This window comes from Photinus pyralis, unplaced genomic scaffold (genome assembly GCF_008802855.1).
Source record: "Photinus pyralis isolate 1611_PpyrPB1 unplaced genomic scaffold, Ppyr1.3 Ppyr1.4_LG6, whole genome shotgun sequence".
Classification (NCBI taxonomy): Eukaryota; Metazoa; Arthropoda; class Insecta; order Coleoptera; family Lampyridae; genus Photinus; species Photinus pyralis.
In genome coordinates this window covers 43,082,207-43,108,526 of record NW_022170663.1, presented here as the reverse complement: position 1 = coordinate 43,108,526, position 26,320 = coordinate 43,082,207, and the positions used below count along the sequence as shown (strand labels likewise).

Genomic DNA, 26,320 nt, shown 5'->3' with positions numbered 1-26,320 from the left:
GACTCGTGTATACCACATTAGCGTTGTCTAGTTCAACTACGAGTATATAGTTGATTGATTATTATTTTCCTATGTCTAACTCTGTTGCGAAGACCATTGCCTAGAATGAAATAATCAAACAAATTTGAGCTGTCAATAATGTAAGTGACCATGCGTGGAAACGAAGAAATTTTCTAAATAATGTCGCATTGGTAAACCGCAAGTATTGGAAACCCAATTAAAGGTCATTTTAACCTTGATACCGTAGGTAATAAATTTCGTAATATTTAGACTGTTTATTGGCAAAGCGTGATTGATTATATGGCCGTTATATTTTAAACGGGAAAATCGTTTAGCCATCGTTTTTATAATAGCTATGAATTGATTTGGATGCATTCATGTATTCTACCGAAAATTATCCTTATAAAACCCATTTTATTGGAAATAGTCAACATCCTTTTAGTGCAATTACATTCGTTTTTCCAATTAAAACGGCTCTGTCTATACTGTGTTTCTTTGTTACATTTATACATCACAACCATTACAGTTTCCACCTTGAAATTGTTAATATTATCATATAGGTAAAAGGACCAGTTCGGATTTTCCCACAAGGGCGAGTGATTGATTTCGCCCAGTAGGGTTACGAGGCATTGAGAGTCGCAATAGTTCGGTAGTAAAATCGGAAATTTTACCTCACCCTAGAAGTTTTGACTGTCACTCTTCAGGATTTTGACAAATTCGAGATGGTTGTGATTTGTCTTGGTTTTTTAAATTAATTTCTACCCTAACCAATCGAATTTAATTTTACTCCTTTAAAGAAAGTTTTATGGCCTTATAAAAAGATGGTGGATGCATATTATAATTCTAAAATGGTGATCGCCCGAGGAGGGGAGTACAATCCCATTTTAGCTTCACAATCGCATCCTTCAATCCAAAAAACCTCCAAAACTTTACAAACTGCACTAAATCGCAATCTTGTGTGCAAGTATTTGTGATTCCTAAATAACTTATTTCTTTGAGAATTCTCGCAGGTTTTGCATGCGGTCGAGGTAAATACAAGCTTCATTACCCCGAAAAATTCTAGACTCCGAGAGGCAATTATGTTGCAGAGTGGGTTTCAAGGGCATCAGCTCAAAAGCGATCCAGTTTTCAATTTTTCGAAGAGGAATCCTTTTCAAGGGACCATTTGCAGCCTAAAGAAAAACACCGATCTGTAAGTTACTTCAATTTCTTTTAATTGTAAAAACTATAAAGTATTGGTCGGTTATCTTTAAGAATTTGCAATGGATGTTTATTTAACGTAATCATAATATCTTTGCAGGAACAGATCTATGGAGATTCATTGCAAATCGATATTTTAATTCATAAAGATGTAAAGGAGAATGGAATTGGATCAACCTTAGTTTGTCCATATATTCAATTGTTTATTTTGGAATTCGTATTTATTCGTCTGCAGTCAAACCAGGGCGTTAAGTTTCAATTTTCCGATTTAAAAAGGAGATGAAAGGCCAAACTTCCGCATGATAAGGGGTATTCAAAGGACAGCCGGGTTGATCCCTAGATTCTTTTTTGGAAACGTTGAATTTTTAAATGCATAATTAGCTTGACTTACCTCTAAAACCCAAAGTTCCGCAAACGTCAAATCACCGAGCATCACAATCTTGTTGTAACTCAAAAATAGCTTCTTAAGTTCTCCCAAACCGGCAAATGTGTCCTTAGTAAGTATACTAATTGCATTAGTGCCTAGTTCAAGTTCAACTAAATGTCCCAAATGTCTAAAAGCACCTTCTTGAATCACACTTATATTATTTTGTTTGAGGAACAACTTTTTTAACAACGGCAAGTCGACAAACACATCCCGATTCAGTTCCGATATTTTGTTTTCGTCCAAATCTATGACGGATACGTTCGCTAAGTGGGCAACGGCGTGATGACTTAATGTCGTTACGCGATTTCTCGCCAGTTTTATCTCGTGCACCTTTGTTAAATTAGCGAAAGCGTAAGGGTGAATATCCTCGATACCCCCGTACAGAATCGTGAAAGTTTGTAGGTCGCGCAAGAATTGCAGGCCTTTCGTGGGAATGAAATTCAATTCGCCATTCGGCGTTACCATTATGTTAAGCTCCGTTATAAACGGTTGCGTCGAAAACAATGTCCAAAGGCTGTGTTCCGGCGTTAATCCATTAAAAACCCAGCATTTCGCCTTCGTCGCGTTCGCCGTTGACGTACCGTCACTACAGAAGCAATGGAAAGGCGCCGAATTCCCTTCGATTGTACACAAATTATTATTTTCCACGCCCAACTTCGGCATCTTTTTCCTCTCCTTCTCCTTTCGAAGTTTTGCCACCGCACAGGAGATTAATAACAGGATCATGTAAACTGCAAGCAGGACGTTCAACCTTTTCATTTCCATATCTGAAACAAAACGAATCAATTAACTTCACTCTTACAACATTTACTTTAGGCGTAAGATCTACAACAGAGCTTAATTATTTAAGAAGATCAAAGGCCGAATTTAAGCTTAAATTCAATGTAGCGGTTAAATATTTAGCTCGTAAACTTTACGCTAAACAGTAAAGACCAAGTAATTATAATAATGAAAAATTGCTTTAGTCTAAAGCTTCTTAACAGTTTAAAATGTATTAAGAGCTTTAAAATTTATTTGCAAAATTAATTAAAGGAAGTAAATTAAACACATGTAGACCACTTATTTAGGCAGGCTTTTTAGACTTTTAAATAAAAAAAAAGCTTCCTTTACTTTATAAGTAATTGCATCTACTTAGCGGAGGAGATTGTTGCAATTTGTTTTACTAGTATTTCCAATTATATTTAAGAAAACACGGCACAAAGTGAACTTGTGGTTTGGAAATTATGACTATTATAAATGAATCTGCGAGATTTAAATAGGTTCCTTTAGACTTTTCTCAAGCAAATTTAAAGTAGGTACTTGTGTTCTATTTCAATACGGCGATGTAAATCAACAAACCTTATACAAAATTGGCCTATGTAGAATTAAGGTCCAATTTAAGGAATACAAAACCGTACCATGATCGTGAGCAGCTTCAATGGTTTCTGTACATTTTTTCTCTTCTAATTGAATGTAACAAATAGTCCAATATTTGCACATGAGGCTGGTATGTTAGCGGATTATATGCGTTCCACAGGAGTACAACACATATATTGCAGATTTACTTCAGCCGGTTCCCATTTACTTCTGTAAATCCGTAGTAGTATTCACAATGTTTAGTTCAGTAAAGCGTGTACGTATTTTTAATTTACCATATGAATTATTTTCTACCGGTTCAAGCAAAATTACTTATCGATTACATCATTATTGCTACCAACAAATAAGCAACCAGATGTTAAATTAGCTTCTAGTAGTTCCAAAAACGTGGAAAAACTACATGTTAACGTCAACATCAATCAATAGTTATTTATTATATAAGACCATAAAGGGATATTTTAACCATTGAGAACTTTCACAATATGGTAAGTTTTTCTTTATAGAATTTAATTTAGACGTCAGAAATAGCAAGCTTAAGTTTTGCCGTCGCGGTCGTTTTCATAGAAACAGCATTGAATTATGTTCTGAACTTCATTTTATTTCGTTCGACGCAGGTCCCATTCGAAATAAGAATGACAGCTGTCATTAGTGTAATGTATTCACATTAGTATATTACTAGACGTCAACATAAACGTACCTGTTTACTAAGTTTATATTTACTTTAATTAAAGGTGTACTTAATTTACATGCCTTATTATTTAATGTGGTCAGAAACCACCACTTGGTGACAGCGGTAAAAGGTGTACATCTGTGAAGTGTTGTAAGAAGATAAGGTGGTACGTGATCATAGACAAAAGTATTAGGTGTGCATGATAAATGCGTGGGGAATAAATTCGATTATAAAGAAAAATACGCGATTTTATTACTTCAATCAGGACATCTGATGTTTAATAATAAATTAATAACTTAATTAGTTATTGGCGAAGTGCATTATGGCGGAACAATGTCGTGCTCCGGAACCATTTTCGTTTACTGGTGATTTACCTGCAAATTGGAAATTGTGAAACAGAAATTTCAATTTTATCTATTAGCAAGTGGGAAGTGTGATAAAAAAGACGATGTAAAAATCGCGATTCTACTTAACTTGTTGGGTGATGAAGGTATTAATGTGTACAATACGTTTGAGTACACAGAGGAGGAAGATAGCAGAAAACTTGCCACAATAATTAACAAATTTGAAAAATATTGTAATCCAAGAAAAAATCTTGTGTACGAGCACTTCAAGTTTTTTAAAAGGGAGCAACTGGTAGGCGAGTCAATTGATCAGTTCATTACCGCGCTGAGACAATTAGCGAGTTCTTGTGAGTTTGTGGAAAAAGATACTATAATACGTGACAGAATCGTGTTAGGGGTAAGAGATCCTCGAATTCAAGAAAAACTCCTACAAGATCCCAACCTGGAATTGAGTGACGCGATAAATACTTGCCCACCGATGGAAAGTAGTGTTCTTACTCAAAAAGAGATTAACAAAGAACATGTGACAGTGAGTGCGCTTAAGCAATGGTTTAAAAACAGTAGTGGACCACAAAGTGATTACAGACAAGTGCGTGAATCCAGCGACCACTCAACGGGAGGTTTCGGCCAAGTAGCGGGATACTCAGGTGGTGCTGGAGGTCGACAAAAAGGTAACCATCCGTGCTCTAATTGCGGGCGGCAACACAAATTTGGTAAGTGTCTCGCATTTAATAGAGTGTGCAGTTTTTGTAAGCAAACTGGACACTATCGCAATTTTTGTAAGAAAAAGTCAAATATTCATGAACTAATTGAACAGTTTGGTCATCTCGAGTTGGACGAAGATGAAGATTTTGCTACCGAGCAAAATGCAGACTCTAACCTAATCGTGTGGACAATCACAAATTCGGATATTAGTGCAATTGACTGGGTAAAAGTGTTAAACGTTTCGGGAGTAAATATTGAGTTTAAAATCGATACGGGAAGTCAAGTCAATACACTAAATATTTTCGATTTCAAATCCTTAAATATACCAATTAAAAAACTAACGAATGCATCTTCAGTTTTAGTATCGTATTCGGGTCACAAAATTAATGTGATGGGACAAGTTTATCTAAAATGTATGTACAATGACCAAAGTCATATTTTGTTGTTCTACGTGATTGACGATCCCAAAATATCCTCAATTTTGGGATTAAATGCAGTGCGAGAATTAATCATTATACCAAAAACAATTGCTCGTATAAATAAGACACTTAGTCTGGATGCGGTTAGTAAAAAGCTACCAGACATTTTAAGTTTGTATAACTCAGTTTTTGTGGGCATTGGTAAAATAAACAAACAATCTTGTGTGATAGCGCAGTGCCTTGTGTAAGTGCACCGCGAAAAATTCCTATCGCTCTTAGAGATAAAGTGAAAGCAAAGCTGGACCAAATGGTTCGCGAACAATTAATAATTCCCATAACTGAACCTACCGATTGGGTTCACCCTATAGTGGTTGTGCAAAAACCAGACAAAAACGACATTAGAATTTGCATGGACCCTCGTGCGTTAAATAAATACATTAAACGTGAAATTTTTCAAATACCCACCGCGGACGTTTTATTTTCGCAACTCGGGGGTGCTAAATATTTTAGTATACTTGATGCTTCGTCTGCATTTTTGCAGATACCCTTAACGCATAACAGTTCATTGTCATGTACAATAGCTACCTGCTTTGGCAGATATCGATACTTACGTCTTCCATATGGTATTTCATGCGCACCGGAAAGTTTTCAAAGATTCATTTTTGAAATACTGGAGGGAATTCAAGGCGTGTCATCCTACTTCGATGACATTCTCGTTTTCGGAAAAACAGTAGAAGAACATAACGAAAATCTAAATAGTGTTCTTAAAAGAATTAAAGATAGCGGTCTTACCCTAAATCGTGAAAAATCAAAATTCTGTGTTAAGGAATTAACATTTTTGGGTCATACGATCAGTAAACGTGGCATATCACCTCACCAAAACAAAAGGCGTGCTATATGTGAAATGAAATCACCCAAAAATAAAAAAGAATTACAGAGGTTCCTTGGTATGATTGTCTACCTTTCTAAGTTTATTCCAAATTTGTCGAGCGAAACCAATACTCTCAGAAATCTTCTAAGTGAAAACACAGAATGGCAATGGACTTCGGTCGAGGAAGCAACATTTAATAGGCTCAAACAATTAGTTTCCTCAGCTACAACTTTGACTTTCTTTGATCCGAAAAAGGAGATCAAATTCAGTAGATGCTAGCCCATATGGACTAGGGGCAGTTATCACTCAAGATAATCGGCCTATAGAATTTGCAAGCGTGTCATTAACTCAGACTCAGCAACGATACAATCATATAGAAAAGGAGTTACTAGGACTCGTATTTGGTTGTGAGCGTTTTAATTACTATTTGAGCGGGCAAATTAATTTTATAATCGAAAGTGACCATCGTCCACTTATTGGACTATTAAAAAAACCTCTAGATGAAATGTCGCCGCGAATCCAGAGACTTGCGATAAGACTTCTTCGATATCAGTTCACACTTTCGTTCGTTCCGGGAAAGTGCCTTCAGGTACCAGATGCGCTTAGTCGTGACCCCACAGACGACATTATTAATACCGAATACTTGGATTCTAAGTTCAAATTGTTTTCTGTTATAGCAGTTAAACCTGAAACAGAAAACAAAATAAAGGAGGCTGTTCATGCCGACCCTATATTAATTGAAATTAAAAATTATGTATTGCACGGATGGCCCAAACATCAAATACAAGTTTCTGACGGTGTGAAGCAGTATTGGCCTGTGCGAAATGATACACATCTCCACGAAAACCTACTTTTTTACCAAAAGCGGCTAATTTTACCTGCAAGTCTTAGAAATGAGTTTCTAAATTTAATCCATAAATACCATCAAGGTGTGAATGCTTGCAATAAATTGGACCAGGATGCCATCTATTATCCAGGATGGTCATCAGACATCGAAAAGATGGTTCTCGGTTGTCAGTTGTGTCAATCGTATGCCAAATCAAATGCGAGAGAACCACTTTCTCCACATGACGTACCTGACCGACCTTGGCAAAAAATTGCCATTGACTTTAAAGCACTAGGCCCCCAAGATTTCCTAGTTGTAGTAGACTATTTTAGCAAGTTTGCTGTGGTTAACAAATTGCCCAACAAAACAGGTAACACTGTTATCTCATGCTTGAAGAATATTTTTGCAATTAATGGATTGCCTGAAGAAGTATTTTCCTACAATGGACCTCCGTTCAATTCATGGGACTTTATAGAATTTGCAAATAGGTATGATATCAAGTTAACTACGTCTAGTCCTCGATATCCCAGATCTAATGGAATGGTTGAGAGAACAGTGCAGACTGTAAAAAGTCTTTTAACAAAGTGTCTTCTAGAAAAAGAAGATCCATTCGCCGCTATATTAAATTATAATGTTACTGCCAAACAAAACTTACCTTCTCCTAGTGAGCTGCTGATGGGAAGAAGATTAAGGACAGCTTTACCCGTTAGTTGTAAACTTCTCGAGCCTAAGTTCCCAATTCGAGGTATTAAGGACCAGCTAAAACTTCTACAAGAAAGGCAAAAGGCGTACTATGACGTTTCAAAGAAAAAGCTGAGCGAGTTGGAGCCACAAGAAGACGTATATGTTCAAGAAGGTATACGTAATTGGAAACCTGGCGTTGTAATGAAGAAATCAGGCCCTAACGACTACATAGTTCGCATAGGTGAAGCGGATTACCGGGGGAATAGGCAACAGATCAATCCCAGACGGATGAGCGAAGAAACTCTGAAGTGCGATCCTGAAGTGAAAGTGGGCACTACTTCCAGTGAGACAAACCCGATTGTGACGAGTGACTATTATACCAGAAGTGGCAGACATGTTAAATTACCAGACCGATTAAATTTGTAATATTTAAGTATACCAATGAAATGTTATTTTTTTAAAATTTTGTTTAAGAAGGGGCGTGTAATGTATTCACATTAGTATATTACTAGACGTCAACATAAACGTACCTGTTTACTAAGTTTATATTTACTTTAATTAAAGGTGTACTTAATTTACATGCCTTATTATTTAATGTGGTCAGAAACCACCACTATTAGAATGCACAACCATCTGTTTCACTTTATTTACCCTTGAGGTTAAGTGATCACTCTACCACTGATCTGTGATCTGTCAAAGTTAAAAATAAATACTGTGGGCAGGTAATTTTGAAGTCAGTCAAACTATTTTCTTTTAATTTGAATATTCATTTTCTCATTAGAACACCCAGGCAAGACGTTTCCACCAGGGTATATAAAATCAAACGCATTGTAATTTTTACTAAATCGGCCGGAAAAATCCACCCATCCAATTTGTTGCTGGAAACCCGAACAATTCAATCCATGATGGTCGAATGGGAAAATAGGTATTCGGAGTTCCCTGGCTTTGAACATTAGACAGCGAAGAGCTTTTAAGAGTACCTTCAAATCAAGATAAGAGGAACAGTGATTTTAGAAAGATTTGATAGGAAGATATTGTGGAAATTTGAGGAGTACCTGAGAGGAAATGAAAAACCTGAAATAAACTTGAGGGGAACCTCAGAAGAATGTGACGGCAACGTCAGTAAAGCATAAATAGAACTGTCACTTGAAAACGACTTAAGGATCTTGAAAGGGAATTTGAAAGATGCTTGAGGCAAACACGAAGCGAATTTGATAAGAACTTGAGAAGGAATAGATAGAAACTTTGAGGGACTAATTAAAACATACAGAATACAAGAAGGAAAACTCAATGAAGATATAAAGAGGATTTTTATTTGAAAACTGAATTTATATTTTAAATTGATAAAATCGGTAAAATAAAACCATTTGAAACAATGTTGCCCCATAGCTCTAGCTTTCGGGAGATTTTTCGTGTTTTGGTAGTTTTGCAGTAATTTTCACTTTTTGCTGTAAAAGTGTCTTGAACGTAAGTACTCGTGTATAAATTGCACAATTGCGCAAAACAAATCCGGGAAATCGTTCACACCACATCTCTACATTCCTTTCATTTAAAAACGCGAAGATGTTCCGTAAAGGTTCCTCAACCCTTTAACTTACATTGTTGTCTTAACCTCACTCTGTACCCGACTCGATAAATTTGAATGTACGGATTAAACACTCATAGCATTATCGATTTAATACCCTAAAAGTGTTTTACCTCAACCAAAACTCACGCAAAAACATTCTTTCAATACCTTATTCCTTTACAATCCTTTGAAGTAATCCTCATAAAAAGCATTTGTATGTAGGTAACCTTTTTTATGTGGCTGAAGGCGATTACTATTTAAATTTCATTCATGCAGTGTAAAGCAAGCAGAGTGCAGAGATAAGAGATAGCTTTCTGTAAAGCGTGTTGGTACCAAACCTAGCTATCCATATCCACATGTAGCATTGTTTCTATGTAAAAGATCAGCATTTGTAAAGCTATAAACAGAATTGCATTTAAATCAAAGATAGATTGAAAATTCTAAACTACCATCTAACTTGCTTTTCCTTATAGGATGGATCGAGTACTTTATTGTTATATTCTGCTATAATGAGTTGGCAGTTTACGAGTGCATACTCTTCGAAAGTTTACTATTTTTTGCATCAGTAAGAAATACACCTATTCTACATACCTACTTGAAATTTAATAACTAACACGAACGACGGGCAAATTGGATACTTACCTTTTTAAAACTTTTCATGTTTCCCCTGGGTCTTTACTTGAAAACTAATTATGTTTTATTAAGAGATACGTTCGCTGATGTTGAAAATTTTCCAAGCTATATGCAAGGAAGTATATTGCATTTTATTTTGTAAGTCAACATGCGATGCGATACGTGAGTTACTGCAACTAATAATTGGATCGATCATTAAGGTTTTAACTTTTGTATATCGTAGATGCATCTCATTACAACTCCGCAATATCAACATTACGCTACCCTTACTACTGAGAAACAGTAAGGGTTGAATTAGGTGATCGTTCCCTGAAGTTAAATGGTTTTCAGTAAAGGTGGCTACGGGTAATTACTTCGTAGGTCGTTGCATTGCTTTGCTGTATCGTTTTGTTTTCGTCCATTCGTCCAACATTCAAAGTGTAAAAAGAAAGCCCTAAATTTAATATGAAAACGTACAATGACCACTATATCCTTGGAATTGAGTAATCTGACCCAAAGTTATTTGCAAGTCAATGAGATTTCAACTACTATAGGGTATGGAAATGAGGGGGGGGGGGGAAGGGGGAGGTATAAAGAACGAATTCATAGATATCAAAATCGCTACAACTTTTTTTGTACTTATTATCCCTCTCTTGCTCTGGGCCCTCAACAGGTTTGCGCCCAATTACAGAGTGACCCAATAATGCTTTTTAGAGGTGCCCCTGCAGAAGGCCTTAAGTTGTTCTCTACTACTCCGGTATTTACCTTACGAATTAGGAAAACTGCAGGAAAACCTAATTCGGAGTAGCCGGCAGAATGCTCGAAACTGGTCTAAGGTAATTCCCATCTCTACCATAGATGAAAAATTCACCTCAACCCAGGTTCGACCACCCGACCTCCGGATTTATAGTCCAACGCTCTACCACTGAACCACAAAGCCGGTCAACTTAAGACTTGATGATGGAGTTAACTAATATAATATAAGAACTTTCAAGAGATCTCGGAAAGATGGGTTCATTGAAAGCGATCGAGGCTGTGACTGTGATTTTCGCATAGAAAAAAAGTCTTCTGTTTATGTAAGGATAGATAAAGTGAAACAGATGAGTGTGCATTCTAATGACATCTGTCATTCTTATTTCAAATGCACGATATAAAATGACGCCCAGAACATATCACATTGCCGTTTTTATAGCAACGATCGCGACGGCAGAACCTAAGCTTGCTATTTTTTATGTCTCTAAATTAAATTCAGAATTGTCAGAAGCTTTACAATAATTTATATGGCTTCTGCTATAAAATAAAGTTTTGTATTATACACGACGATAAAAGGAAACTAACCATCTCGTGATTTCAGTCAATATTTAAAATATCCCTTTATCGTCTTGTATAATAAATAACTATTACTTTACAGAAAGCACAATATAGAAAACAAGAATGTACAATATTTGCATTTCCAATGTTTGAAATGCAAAGATAATGACACACACACAAATATAAGCAGTGAATAGGTAGGCACATGAAAACTTTCCTAGCGGTTGTTCCAGCTATCGTTAGTTGAAATGTCGCCCGCTTACAAGGGAACCGCTTGTTTATAGGAAACTTTTCAACCTACGATAATTAACAGACCGGAAACTTTTACATGCCATAAATAACAACGTATAACAAAATACGAAAACGGAAGTGAAAAAAGAGCACTAGAGAGATTCGTCACGTAGTAGGTGGGTACTTGAAGTGGATGTGAAAATAAGTAACTAATTGTAGCACCACTTTAGAGGGATAAGGGACACACAAAAAGTTTCCACTTAAATTTTTAACGAAAAATCCTCCCTAAGCTCTTTACATTCGTTGAGTGGCAAAACGGCCGACAGTCCTATCAAAGCGCAACTTCCAATATATCCCACTGCTGAACAAATTCCGTTCCACACACATTGTACTTTTACAATTTTTCTGTTACAATGTCGTATTTTCTTTTTCTCTAGAGCACTGATACCGTTATATTTGAGGAGTGAGGTTACGATTTGATTACTATTTTGTGGATCATGGCTGACCTTAATTTTCAAAAGTAAGTATTCAACTTTAAGTCAAAATTCCTCCAATAATCATCATAATTTACCTTTATCATGCTTTCGTTATTGGACCAATTAATCATTGTCGCCCCTCACTATTTCAGTTTGAAGAAGTATAGTTGATAGTAACATTTTACATTAAACGATTCACAGCATATAACGACGTTTCTCTCCGCCATTTATTATTAAACATGGGATTTGTGAAAATGTCCATTTAAAGAGTCGTAGCTCTACTCACAAATGTAATTAATTACGTTTAAGAATGCTATTTAACGATTAATGAATGTTTCTTTGCAATTCAAGTTTTGGACGTAAATATACAGTCCTCAAAATCCTTTGTTAAATGAGACATTCGTATCTGTTCCGGTACTTTTTTTAACATAAACGTACGTATACATTTTTATAAAAGTGTACTTCTGGCGAGATGATTAATCATTTCTACCGCTTGATACATTACTGTTGCGAAAATTGAAAATGGATGCTGGCACTGATTGATAAACAATCAAAGTACATTTATAAAGATGTCGTTCAAAGGTAAACTTTTGTCATTCCGTACCTGTCAGTTTAATAAATGAAATATGGGTACCAATTCTATCTCGAGTATCTCGTAGTTTTCCTCGTTTTTCCTTGGTTTTTCTATAAGTTCACAAAGTTAGCCTTTGTTGAAAGCTTTCTCAAACGCATACGTGGTTTAGAGTAGGTATGCTTCCAAATCTGTTCTACTTTTTAGTCGCCGTAGTGATTGAACTTTTGAATGAATGCACCAAAGGGGAGAAGATTTAAATACCTTAGACATTTTCTGCAGATATGATATGATGATATGATGTATTTAAGACTTCGTTTGAAAGATGCTTCCAACTCATCCAGGCATACAACTTTTCATATTCTTTATAATACGCGTTTTGCATTTCGATTTTGCAGGTACCAACTTTTTTTACTTCTGCAACAAGCCACTGAATGAACGGTGTATTATCTTCTTTAACCGAAGTGTTTACAAATACGGATATATTTTAGAAGCAAACGTCAAGTGACATTTCCATGGTAATCGTGAAATTTCAAATAATCAAATGTATTGGAGTATAAGGTTAATATAAATTCATTTTCGTACTTCCGAGACTAAAGTGACCACTTCACTCCATTATGACAAGTACTGAAGTGTCACTTTTTGTCCCGCCGGGATTAAATTTTGACGAAAATCCCGGAAGGATGAAATTACTAACAAGGCAATTTCAGTAAGTTGTTCCACATTTTGTATGCGGCACTACTTCTTAAACGCATCGTACTGCTGCTCATATAGTTTTTTGGATTTCGGTGGTATCAATTCTTTACCTAGTTTGGCTGCTTTTTATGAATATCAAATACACCTTTGTCACCCACCACCAAAATTATGACACTAGCAATGACAGTTTCCAAATTATTTTTGTTACCATAGCATAGGAATTGACGTACCAACGCAACGTTCCTATGGTAACTTGTTAAGTAGCGATTTTTTGAAAGAACGCGTTCTCTAACTCCATACATATTAAGTGTTTCAGTTTCGGAAGTACGAAAAACATCGTATATACCTTGCGACTGAAGTAGTGTTCTTAATCCCGAAGGTAAAGTTTATGGCCCGACGAAAATTCCTGCTTGACAACAAATTTCTCTTTTTTTACCATCGTTTAGCTAACATGAATCCTTCTTTTTCTAGAATACATCTACTTCATAAAATTTACAAACCCGGTTACCCCACGAGACACATCGTATCCTTCACTAACGCGTCAGTGTCCAAGATCGCCAGCTGGCTCAACTCGTTTACAAGAAACGCCTTAAATTTCCAATTTACCAACTCCATTAAAATTCCCTTTCCCTTGCTACTGAGTTAAAAAATTTCGCTTTCCAAGAGTGTGACATCCTTATTTCGTTCTATATAGTCAACCTGTTCCCCAGCATCCCCTTTCTAGAATGCTTCCACTCATTCCTTGCCCCCTGACCAAATCTGTTCCTTCGTTTCCAAATCCTTCCAATTTTACTCAGGGCAAAATTACTTTGTGTTTAATAATAACCACTATATCCAAACTGACCATGCGCATGTTACTTGCTGAAGTCTTTTTAGATCAAGTTTTTCCAATTGATATCATTAAACCCATTTCCTACTAGGGATATGTAAGCGATATTTTCGTGATATTTAGAGGTTATAGGTTATAGGTTCTAATTAGATAGTTGGTTCCACATTTGAAATTTGCCTTACAAATTCAAAATAATAAATCATTACATTTCTTAGATCTGTCGCTGACTAGAGAAATTTCAACCATTGACATCGTTATATATACCAACCACTGTCAACCCTGTAATCCTTTACAATTCATGTCACCCTATGTGCATTAAATTGGCGTCCGTTGCATTTTTTTCCATAAGACTCCTATGCCCTTCATCTTAAAAAAACGTATTACTCGAGGGAGATGAACATCATTTTCCATATTACTGTAGCTAATAATTATCTCTTCTTAAGCTTATTACTAAATTACTTCAAAGGATGATGATAAAAATCAACCTCTCTTACCCAGATCGTTAACCTTCTCACCCAGTACGTTTCCTTAAGTTATATTCATACGATCGAATACTCCGTCCATTAAATATTACCGATTCTTTCTCAGTCAAAAATAATTGTAGTTCAGACTAAAGATCTTATACCCCCTCTACCGAGTTCAGGGGTGTACAAACTGTTGTGTAGAGATTCTCAGGCTTTTTATAACGTAAGGAACAGTGTAACAGTCTAGTTATCTAGTATATAATTTGCATAACTGGTTTTCAAAAAATGCATTGTACTAAAATCCAAAAAAGACTGAATCTGCCCGCCTTCATAATAGGAAGAAGCCAGTGTCCCCATAGATATATTATTACAATATCGAAAACACATGGTCACTCTATTAATACACACATTGCGCCAAAATACTTCTCCAACAAAAAAATGTGTTATATACATTTTTGTAGGGATGCTCTGTACTTTTACATAGAACAATTTTTTTCCTAAAAGCAATTTTGACTTAGTTATTTGCCAAAAACTATCAATTTCCGGTTTGTCACTTCCGGTTAAGGGATTTCCGGGAGTCAAACATTGCTAAAATTTCTTCCATCGTTTTTAAACACATTTTTTTAATTCAGAAAACAGTCAATTCTTTTGCAATTCGTTCAAACTACAGGAATGATTCCACTAGGAACTTAACGCAAAAGGACGAGAAGCATTAGGGGAGATTTGAAAACCTGAGAGTAACTAGAGAAGACAGCTTCAAAGAAGGGTTTTCTTCGCCGCGAAACCTTTAGTTTTGAAACTTGAGAAAACTCGATTTCTTTTTAATGGAACCGTTTTTTGTGTACACCAACGGTTACTAGGCTGGAAAATATGGAATATGGAGAATATGTGAATGGTTTTTACAAAAGGTGGAATGAAACAAAACATTTTTTGCAGTTATAGTTCAGTCGCATCTGTTTTAACTGAACCATTACGAAACTCAATACAATAATATTACAAAACAGGACACAAATTTAACACCTAGGAACAGGATATGGCATGCGAAAGGTTTCTCATATCTCTTAGTTATACTCGTATTAATTAAAACGACAACCCGGGCCATATTTTTAGTACAACCCACGAAAAATAGAAGCTATTGTATCCTCGCGGCTCTGACCGTTTGTCTCTGCACGACATAACGGTAGACCATCTATATCGGCTCCGAGTCTTTGCAATTTGATAACTTACGTAATTAATTTTCCAAATTGTACCTACTGAACCGCTCCGGTAAATTGCGCCTACGATAGATTTTCCGTGCTTAAATGTCAAATTCATTTGTTCTTTTTGAGGCAATAGCAATTCTTACCTCCACGTCTTTAAAGCAGCACAACTACCCCCAAGATACAATCGCTGCAAATGTTAATATGAGCAAAATCAAAATGCAAATTGTGACACTTTTTTCACCTCGGGCGCGCTTCTCGTCTATGTATAGCATTAGGGGAATAAAGTGTAGTTGAAGCATATAGGCATCCAGAAATCGCTATGAATTTAAATTTCAATTTAACGTTAAGGGATGGTTCACCTTTAAAAGTGTACAGACCTTCATCGCCCGTATGCCGCTTTTGTCGAAATATCCTTAAACTAAACAGACCTTTCATGCATCATTCATATCATATACACTACTCAGTTTCTGCACTACGATTGAAAGTCATCGCTTACCTGGCAAGAAGTCGATACAACGATTTACACAAACGAGGGACGCTTTATTGCAAAACGTCGACTTCCAAGATCGTCGTTCATCAACAAAATTGAAAACTGATAACGATCGGTCGTTGTTACCTTTGCTTTTAAAAATGGCACGATCGTAGGTTTCAGCGGTTTTATAAAACCAATGGCGATCCGAATATAAAAAGCTGATTACAATAGGATAAAGGAAGACGGATAGATCGAAATAAAATTCCGGGTCCACAATGCTTACTAGGCTATTTGTTTGAATCATATAATTCGGAGTGAAAAACGTTTAGATGTGCGAAGGTACAAAAAGCACAATGAGTATCATAAATCACGTCCTTAATGTGCTGTTCAATGAGACACTAGGCGTAATCTTGGAAATTAACCAAAATTATGTCCAGGCAAAACAAAATCAATCCCGCGTCTAAAGGCTTCTCTGGCGCGGTTTTGTCTTTTTCGATATCCAGACAAAGTCACTAATTGTAATTTAAAATATCCTTGCCTCAAATTTAATTAAAAATTGAGCATCTGCGACAAAGATATTAACGTAATGCAAAAAGTATCGCGTCTACCGATGTCAGAAACAACAACGGACTGTTATTTGAAAAGAAGGAAAAGCCTGAAATAATTTTCTGGCAGGATATTGTGGAAATACTCCAAAGCTTCAATTTACATGTGTTCAAAACAGGCTTTCTAGTAGATGTTACGTATACAATAAGTTACCCTCTTTTCTTTAGAAAAAAAAATCTGAAGCATTATAATATCGGCATGGAATACATTTATACCCTTACTTCAAAATGAAAACTTTTCCACTTCGCAATGGAAGGTTTCAATCATTCTGTGGACTAAACAATTTTGAAGTACTTAGAAGTGGATTTATATACCTACTTGCGCGGCATATTACGAGAGCAAATTTATTTTCTTGTTTTAATTGATATATAAAAAGGGCGAGGAAGAGAACTCTCGTAAGAGGTACAATAGTCTCGATTAACACGTTCCACATTTAGTATTATTCTCAAGATGAGCCGATGAAAATGAAATATTCTCAATTATTTCCAGACAAGAACCTTTAATTTTAATTTTGTCAATAAAGAGGGCACGGAAAGACTACGATACAAATTGATTACGATAATTTTGTGCATCCACTCGCATTCATTTTATCCCTGAAATGAAATTTTTTTTGTAATTTTATACTTTTGGGATGTTTATATATGTACATTACGGTGTAAACACATTCTCATATTTAATATATTTAATTTTCATTTTCATCTTCATCCTCTCACAGGGTGACTGAATATTTTGAAGCATCTAACAGGAAGTAAGTGAATTTGAAAATTGTATTTCCATTGCTTTTATGAGCAAACAGTTTTATTCTGCCGTTTCGTTAAATCTCGATTTTATGTTTTGTATCTGGACAAGGGAAAAGTGGAAGCCGAAGTACAAACAGAAAACGAGCTCCTTTTAATATGGACCTGGGACAAAATTGGATATCTGTAATTATCATTGCGTTGCAAACCCAGATTAACAATTCGATATACAGCGTGTCTTAAATTGAGTAGGATAACATGGCTATTTTTGTTATTATTATACTTACAGATTCAGTTAAATGGGCAAAGTTGTTTAGTTTTTGATGCCGATGGATATTCCGATGCGATATTTTGAAAAAAATAATTCGTTTCGTAGATAATTGAAAATAAGTAAAAATCGCGATTTTTAAAAAGTTCAAATATTTTAGAAAGAAAACTATGGAAAAAAGTTTAAAATGAAAGTTGCAAGATTCGATGGGATAAATTCAATTGATGGAAAAATTTTTCAAAATGGTGGTTTTTAAGATATTGGCATCAACTTCCTTATTTTAAATGGACACCATATTGGATTTTTACGTTACTCGATAGATTTTTCCCACTCCACCTCGGTACCCACGTTCAACGCGTGCAACGTTTTGGATAAATACTCAACATCGCTACCACTCTCCCTATCCGCTTCAGTCTTTCTTCTGCGACTTATTTTAAATCTGTAACTGGATGTACGTTATTTATTGTTATCTAAACAACCATGTAGACATTAATTTCGGTCTAAACGCCAAAAATAATCACGAGACACCCTGTAGGTATTTCAGTTTGTTAAGTGTACGTCTGGTGGATTATTTACGAAATAAGGACAGAGTTGGTTTATTGTATTTGAATTTGTGTTTCAGTGTATTTTTCCTTTTGGAATTGTTTGTAATTGTGTAATTCTTGTTCAAATTTGGTCATTTTTGTAAATTGTTTGTTTAGATTTGTGTATTAAATTGTATATAAAATGTCAAATTGCGTGCTAAAATGGAGAAACATCGTCGTTTGCCATAAAAGTTTTATCGGACGAAATTTAATTAACGCACGTGTTCTTATCGCTGTTAGAAGAGATAGGGTGTTTTGAAGAATTGCCAGTTATTTTGGCGTAAGTGCGGACGTTTGGCGTGTTCCTTCGAAGCTAGCGTTATCAAGTCTAATTATGTTCTCGTAAAAACGAGGCGGCTGCTGCGAGTTCCGTGACGGTTAAATAGCGTGTAAATTTGTTTACGCTAAATCTGGGGCGATTTGCAAGTTCGTTAGTTTCGAAATAAAGTCTACAGATGAAATTAACCAATTATTTAAGTTATCGTCGAGTGAAGTAGTAAAAGTGTTTGAAAAATGTTTAAAGTGGTTTGTTCGTATTCAGCAGCTAATTCGAATGTGAGTAAACAAACCAGTTGTTAAAACTCCTTCTAAAATCTTTGTCTTTCATTAAAAGTTATAACTTAAGCTTTTCTTTCTTTCAGGGATCATTTTAATTTTGTTTCATGGGTATCGGAATAAATATTTTTCATGGTCAATCAATAAATTGTGTGTTTATTCGAATCCTTTGTACGACCAAGATAGAGTTTTCGTGACTCATTTTTCTATTCGCAGTTTGCTGCCTTGCATGGAGTCGGATTTTGCACTTTTTTCAGTTTCTATATTATGTCTAGAAAACTAAAAGTTTTTTTAAGATCATGACATGGTTCAAAATTAAAGTGCATATGGCACACTGTAATGGACTAGTTACATTTGCAAGGGATGAAGACCCCACTAGCAGCCGGATATAACACACCATTATACCCCTTACCTTCGGGGAGTTTGATCTTCTTATCTCCCTCTAAGATCTGAAATTCAAATTCTAATGTTCTAGTTCGCCGGAACTCCAAGAAATAGGCATATGACTTTAGTTCATTGAATAGACAACAGCGATCGAATTCCATACAAAATATTGGAATAACTCACAAAAAGAAATATATTAAAAATGCAGTGCCTATTCCGTGATCACTTTCGACGTCCCGTTCATCCGCAATTCGCGTTTGAAGCTTTTGTGCAAAAATGCGCTAAGTGAACACTGTGAATGTTGAATCGATTAGGCTAAACTTTTGGCATTGCGTATTATATCGCTACGGTTGTGCCCAGTTTGAATGGCATACACATTGGGTTCATAACTAAGGAGATGTCTAAACGGTTTTTTCTTATTTTTTGGCCTACATTACCAATTCACGAACTCCGATGTACAAATGTAATAAAGAATCCACCGCAAAATTTTATCATAATCTGTCCATCCGTTCTCTTTTAAATCGATGGTTCAAAACCGGGAATTTGGACATTCCTCAACTAGATGTTGGATTGTTTCTTTAGGATCTCCGCATAAGCAGGCTGGATTCTGTTCTAGGTTCCATTTATGTAGCATGTAATTGCATCTTCCATGTCCTGTTCTTACACGATTTAATTTGACCACCCGTTACAATACGTGATGCAAAGGTGTAACCGTCATGAAACCTTCATTTTCATGCTTATTTTGTGTCAGGAAATTTTCGTTCCATGCCACTGGCAGTAACAGTCAACAGAGTTAAACACTCTATCGCAAATGGTTAACACTGCCCTAGTTTATATTTATGTTTCCCTGAAGTACAAGTCGCAAGACAAAATTTGACCTAGTTTGAAAGAAAATTGTATACGATGCACGTCCTGTTTCACAAATAGTTCCAAAATTCAGAATTCCTATTGTATAAAAGTTGAGTTGGCGAACTTAAGAATGCTAATTTATGCCGTTTAAACACATACAGTAAAACGATTAATAAGGAAAGGCGAATCCTCGTCTCAGCGAAGCACCCCTAACCGTTATTACCCACCTCATGCATGTGACACAAGCGTATGTAAAACTGAGGTTTGTAGGTTTCCGGCGGTCCTTATTTGGACATTGGACCGTTCTTTTTTACCGTATCTAATCCAATATCCGTTAGTTTTTGTCTTGTCGATTTAAATTGAATTCTGAGGTAAAATGTATGATTTCCGATAACTTCATTTGACACTGTTCGAGAACCAAGAGTGCACGAAAAAGAAAATTTTCTCGATTCGTGCTATTTTAGGACGTTTGTTTTTGGACTCTAATTACGGCAGATACTAATAAATTTAGGCTACGGCATAACACTGTGGGAGTGTACAATTAGCGTTGTGACGAAATATAGTTTCATCAAGTTGTACATTTCCGTTTACTGCGATCGTGTGTAGCCGACCTCCATAAAAAGTTTATAGTCTTAGCGTCTTTGTGTTAAAGCCTTTTATGTGGAAGAACAGCCTCATATCAAATTTTATACGTTTAACATTCATATAAAGAAATAAACCGTAGTAATATCAATTATTGCGTTTCCGCTTTATATACATCAGCTGTTTCGGTAGTGTATTTTCCAATTTACTCAAATGACGTAGGAATAGTGAAGTGAAAACGCAGTTTCGTCGAGAAACTTGTATGGGCAAGCTATATTTCATTCTTCAGACGCAACCTACTACCTACTGTACTATTTTTACGTAATAACTGTAATTCCACTTGTGAACTAACTCATGATTCCTCGTTCTTTGAAAATACCGCAAGCTTTCCTGCTCAATGTAACTGTTTCGGCAACACAATACGCGCCAACCAAATGTATACATTTTAATTAGGATAGAACAGGCTGTTACACTTAAGAGTCCCTAATGATGTCGCTTGATTTCTTAATGTAGCTTAACACGATTTGTATAAATATTACGTGACAGGATTCGCATTTTAATTAATATTCCCCTAGTCAAATGCGTTTCAATAGAAAAGAGCGATGTACTTCGCTATTATTAAGATTAGCTAAGATTAATTTAATTAAATAACGTTAAATAAACTTAATTACCGTAATTGAAACTGAGCTTAACAAAAACTTCATGTTTACTTTTCGAGACTGGTAAATAAAGAAATAAATTACGTACGTAGTCTGTCAAGCAAATTGTGTTTCCACGCAGACGGATTTTCAACTGATGGTGTAAAATTTCGTTTTGTTTGTTTTTGTTAACGATTGCTTGGATATAATGTATAAAAACTAAGCTAACATTGTGAAAAAACTGCGACGAAGATTTTCGATAAAAGTAAACAGTCATTACTTTTAATGATTATTAGGCCAGTACCTTTGGAATACGTTTAATAACTAGAAAGTGGTTATAAATAAAAAATAAATTGACTGTTACGAGACAACGCCCATGGAAGCGGTCTTAATCGATTTACAGAAAAGTTTTCCAGTGCTTTTAATTCTTAAGTCCCTTACAGAATTGAAGCAAAACCGACCGAGTTAACTAGTTCCCGTACCTACGGAAGCACAGAGGGGCCACTTCAATTTTTTTTGGCGAATTTCATGGTTTAAGTCGAAATTTCGTGTTGCAACAGAAAATAACTGCATTCTGTTCAACACGCAGTAGCATGTTCACATTTCCAACAATGTGCCAAATTTAAATAATATTACACAGGGTGAACCACAAGGTACTATACTCTTGGGCCGTTATTTCTTTATACATGCCCAATCACACATTAATTTTGGAACGTTATTTTCTTACCAATTGATGTTCCTGGTCAAATTTTATTTAAGTAACCTCTTATTTGTGTTCTTATTTAAATTCTTGCTCTAATGTATAGGTATATGAAACCCTTACGCCATCCAGGTCCTTTGGAATCCACGCGTTTAGATGTAAGTTGTTCGTAAGTTTGTTCCAAGTGTTATAGTATTCCTATTACAGTAGTTACAGGCCATTCGACGATGGGAGGTTTCTTTTACTTACTTCTTTGTCTTGTCGCTAGAGTTTACGTGTTGTACCTTTCTGCACTTAATTCTATCCCTCCTTAGTTTATCTGGCGAGCATTTGATTTCTTTTCCCCTCGGTGAAGTTTCTGCTTTCGCATTGCTTACATGCAAATTTTCTCTTGGTACGCATTACTTTTACTGACTTCTGTCTACCCGTAAAAGGATTGGTATTTTGGCTTTACCGTTTATCTTTGGAGTGGTTTCTTTCTTTCTCTTGATGTCGGTGGCTGTGGCGCCATTGCAGCGTTTTTACGGATTTGTATTTGCGTGAAGTTTACGAAGAAGCTAGTCAGAGTGTTGTGCCTTCGGGTGTTTATCACTTATATTAAGCCTTTCTCAGCATCAGTTAAAAGTAGTTGTTTTCCGCCACCAAAGAGCAAATTTTACATCTGCATTTACAACGAACCCAGTGTCGTCACACACTTTATGGTAATAAAGATTTCTTTAAATATTTGTTTCAATCGATCGCTTGTTGCGTGGTATGTGTACTATGACGCTGAGTGCTTATTTTTATTTCCACCATATTAATTGATTTTGTCTAATAAATTTGTTCTATCTGTAAATGTTCTATGTTGTGTTTATCGAGCCCTAATTACGAATCATGTTAATTTTTTCTGTTAGTACCCAGAATTATGCCATTTGTTAATTAATTTTTTGGAATTGCCGAGGCGATTAAATCTGCTGAGTTTGTCAAATTAATAAAGTTCGAGTCTTGTCAAAATTGTACGTAGTGCCTGCATTCGAACCAAAACCAAACTTCGCTTTTAATTTTTTTGGAAATTGCAATTTTCTTTTCACGTGACTATTATTGAATTCGTTGAGCGCAGTTTCCATGAAAGGACTTACTTCACCTGCGATTTCCGACAAATGACCGTTCGGAGATGCCCTATGCTACATTTTAAGTATTTGGCATTTATATGATTTACTTGTTTCTTGCTACTCCATGATGTTACTGCACATTCTCATGTCCAACTCAGAATGAGTGAATGTGAGGTGACAATATTTTGAAGCAGTGAGAGCGTACCAGGATATTAGCGTTATCACTAGGCAAATGAAGAGGAAACAAATAAGTAATAGAGGAAATGGATTGAATAAGGGAGCGATGCGTGATGGGAAAAGGAAAAGAAACCCTCAAAACTAAAAAAAAGGAAGCAAGAGATAGAGTAAAGAACAGTACAACGATGTAGATGTAACAAAGAAAATGAAGATGCAGAGCGGAGGAATAGCTAAAAGAGAAGTGGAGAAGAGTTAGATATATGCGAGTACCAGGGGAAGGAAGTATGTTGGGGTCATAGGTAATTAATAGTTACGCCGGGGAATACAAATGGAGGAACGAATAAAAATGATTGATGAAAGAGAACAGTAGAGAAAGAGAAAAGGTTTGGGGGGTGAAAGTAAGAGAGGAAGAAACGCGGAAGAATGTTGAGGAAAAAATAAACATTTCTGGGACTTTGTAAGAGAATTCGAAGTAGTGGTAAACACGGATAGAAGAGAAAAACCGCGAGAACCTGAAGAATAGAGTGTCGATTAACAAAAAATCGAAAAGAACAATAAAAAGGTAAGCGTGCAAGGTAGTATAATAACAAGGGTAAAATAGTATACATAAGTAATAGCATAGGACTAATGTGTGTATTAATCAAAGAATGGGTAAAAGATAGCGAGAATACAACCGAAAAGGGTAATATAATGAGAGTGATATATATTAATAGCAGGGAAAGTATGGAAAATTTAAGAAAGAAAATAGAAAATATGGTAGATGATAAAGGTGACGAAAGAATCATATTGCATCTTCAGTTAAAAAAGAAAATAATAAGATCAAGTAGTTTAGCGACACAAAAACAAAAGAAATTCAATACAGACCCCTCCACCACCTGAACATATGGAGAATAGATGCTGTACATAAGTATTTAATAATAACTACATTTTACTGGTTTGTCTCCATTTTCGTTTTTAATTACTTTCCCTATCCTATGCATTATTGATGAACCTAGTAACTAAGGTACACTGGGTCCGGGAGTATGTTTGTCTATGACGCGCTCTAGCGGTTGAATGGTTAGCCTTATAAAAAAAGTGATATATGAAAAATACATTAAATGTGTACTTTAATCGTGTATAGAATTAGATATGAAATATGTGTTTGCGCGGTTTCCAACCTTAAAACTTTTTTGTTATCGTCAAGAATTCACTTAAACTTTTGCAACTGTTCAGGAGAATATATTTAGTGTAAAATATAAAGTAAAACGGAACTTTACTATTATTATTACTATGAAATACAATATATGTATTTGTGTCTGCTCCTATTTAAGATACTGCAACAAAACTAATCCCTTAATTTCTCGAAACAGCTCTATTCATAATTAAAGTTATCCTTTGATAGATCTAACTCTATAGACTATATCACGTTAGTTAAAGGCGATATATTACAAGATAAATGATAATTGTAAACTCAACGGTTTCAGATCAATCAGTGTCACTCCGCGAACGTGATGAAACTATGTCGTTGGTGATGAATTTCCTTTTAAATAAAGTAATATTGCAGAGTTTCGGAGTAAAGGTCTTGGGGACAAGTAGGTCGGCAATATTGAAATTTTTAAGATCGTTCTATTCTAAAGGGTATTGTATTTAGAAAGGGTCCCCTGAAAGGGTTTTAAATGCCATTATAGTTTTTATCATCGCCCATTGTGTACTGGTGTGCGCAAGTTGATTCAAAGAATTTAATATTTCCCATTCAACGTCAGTAATGCGCTGAATCACGTTGTCCACTAAAGAAATTTAGCACTAAGGAATCGGTGGATTAGGTGTGTAATATAAGGCACGGATGAACCAATTGATTAATTTTCAGGGAGAATGGCGAATTTCCGATTAGAAACTGACGCCGTTATTGCTGCGGAAGTGTCCGTAATGAATTGGCTGAATAATTTCCCTAAAATAGCGTAAATTGTTTTTCCCAAATAACGCCATAATCGACATTGATCCTACTCGCTGGTAAGAACATCAGCGAACAACTGAAAGATAAAATACAAATACGACCATATTTATACTAATTACAACTGAAAGTGAAAGTTTATGGACGCTGATTGGCATAAAATACCTATATCTTCTTCATAATTATTCATTAGCGTTGGTTTTTCTCTAAAATTTCATATCAATAAGTTATTTTTACTATTTACTTGCTTAATCAGGCAAATATCCTCCACTATATGACGATTTTCAAGCATATGCATACGTACAGAAGAATTTTATATATAAAGATATATAAAGATTGAAAGACAGCCAGGTAACTTCAACATACGAAATTCATCCAATAAACGTTTAGAGTGATGCTACAGCCTTAGGTAGAACAGCCATTTCATTTTAACGGTTTAAGTGAATAAAGCTTATAATAAAAATATAAATAAAGAAAACAAGACGTGAGCCGAGTCGCGTGAAGCATAACATAAGTTGAAAGTTAAGATTACTGCACTTTTATCTAAAGAGCTTAAAGTTATACTGAAATTGCACTTTGAACACCTTAAGCTTGGCGAAAACTAAAAGATATTCCACCTTTCGCGTTATAAGTTCAAAATGCATTTTACCAAAAGGCACGCTTCCCATACGAGATTAGTAGATAGCGGGCGTTGGGCAATTATAAATGGTTGTGTTGCGACGCCGAAGATAAAGGTCGAATTACTACCAGGCTTTCTAGTCAGAAAAGTAATTAAAGCTCCATAAAATCAACGTCATCGTTCGCCCTTTCTAACGAACTGCTATTTTCTCCTAATTCCTAATTTAATGTTTTATTTATCTTGTGTAGTCTCATGGTAGATTATATTTTTACGTTATTCTCAACGCATCTAAATTACACACTACGCACAGTTAAGAGATTTACCGTTTGGTAGATGTAGTTCTGGAAGTTCTCCACTCTGCAACAAAAGGAGGTTACAATTAGTATGTAAACGTTGTTTTAGATACAGCTTTTGTTTTGGGATACGAAATGAAATAATATATACGAGGAAAAGAGTGTATTTAACGCAGGGGTGCCTTTGTGCTACCTACCTACATTAATATTTGGTAAAGATAAGGAATATATTTAAATCTGATTATTTCGGTATTTATTTAAACCCACCCCAAAGTTAAACATAATATTAAGAAGAGAATGAGCAAGATAAATGTTTTTGAATCGCGAAATACAAAACCTTTGTTGATTTGTTGGAATGTATCCCCTTTTCACTG

The 26,320-nt window shown here is 35.5% G+C and overlaps 1 protein-coding gene across 1 annotated transcript in view; it reads right to left on the bottom strand.

Annotated features, from left to right (window-relative positions):
- Window positions 1-26,006, bottom strand: part of LOC116174698 (connectin-like) — a 52,862-nt gene extending 26,856 nt beyond the window's left edge. Inside the window, exons 1-2 of the mRNA XM_031492658.1 lie at window positions 25,977-26,006; window positions 1,592-2,394 (exon numbers count right to left, since the gene is read on the bottom strand). Coding sequence (XP_031348518.1) covers window positions 1,592-2,392 — 801 coding nt within the window. The 5' untranslated portion in view covers window positions 2,393-2,394; window positions 25,977-26,006. The remainder of the gene's footprint in view (window positions 1-1,591; window positions 2,395-25,976) is intronic.
- Window positions 26,007-26,320: the final 314 nt, after the last annotated feature.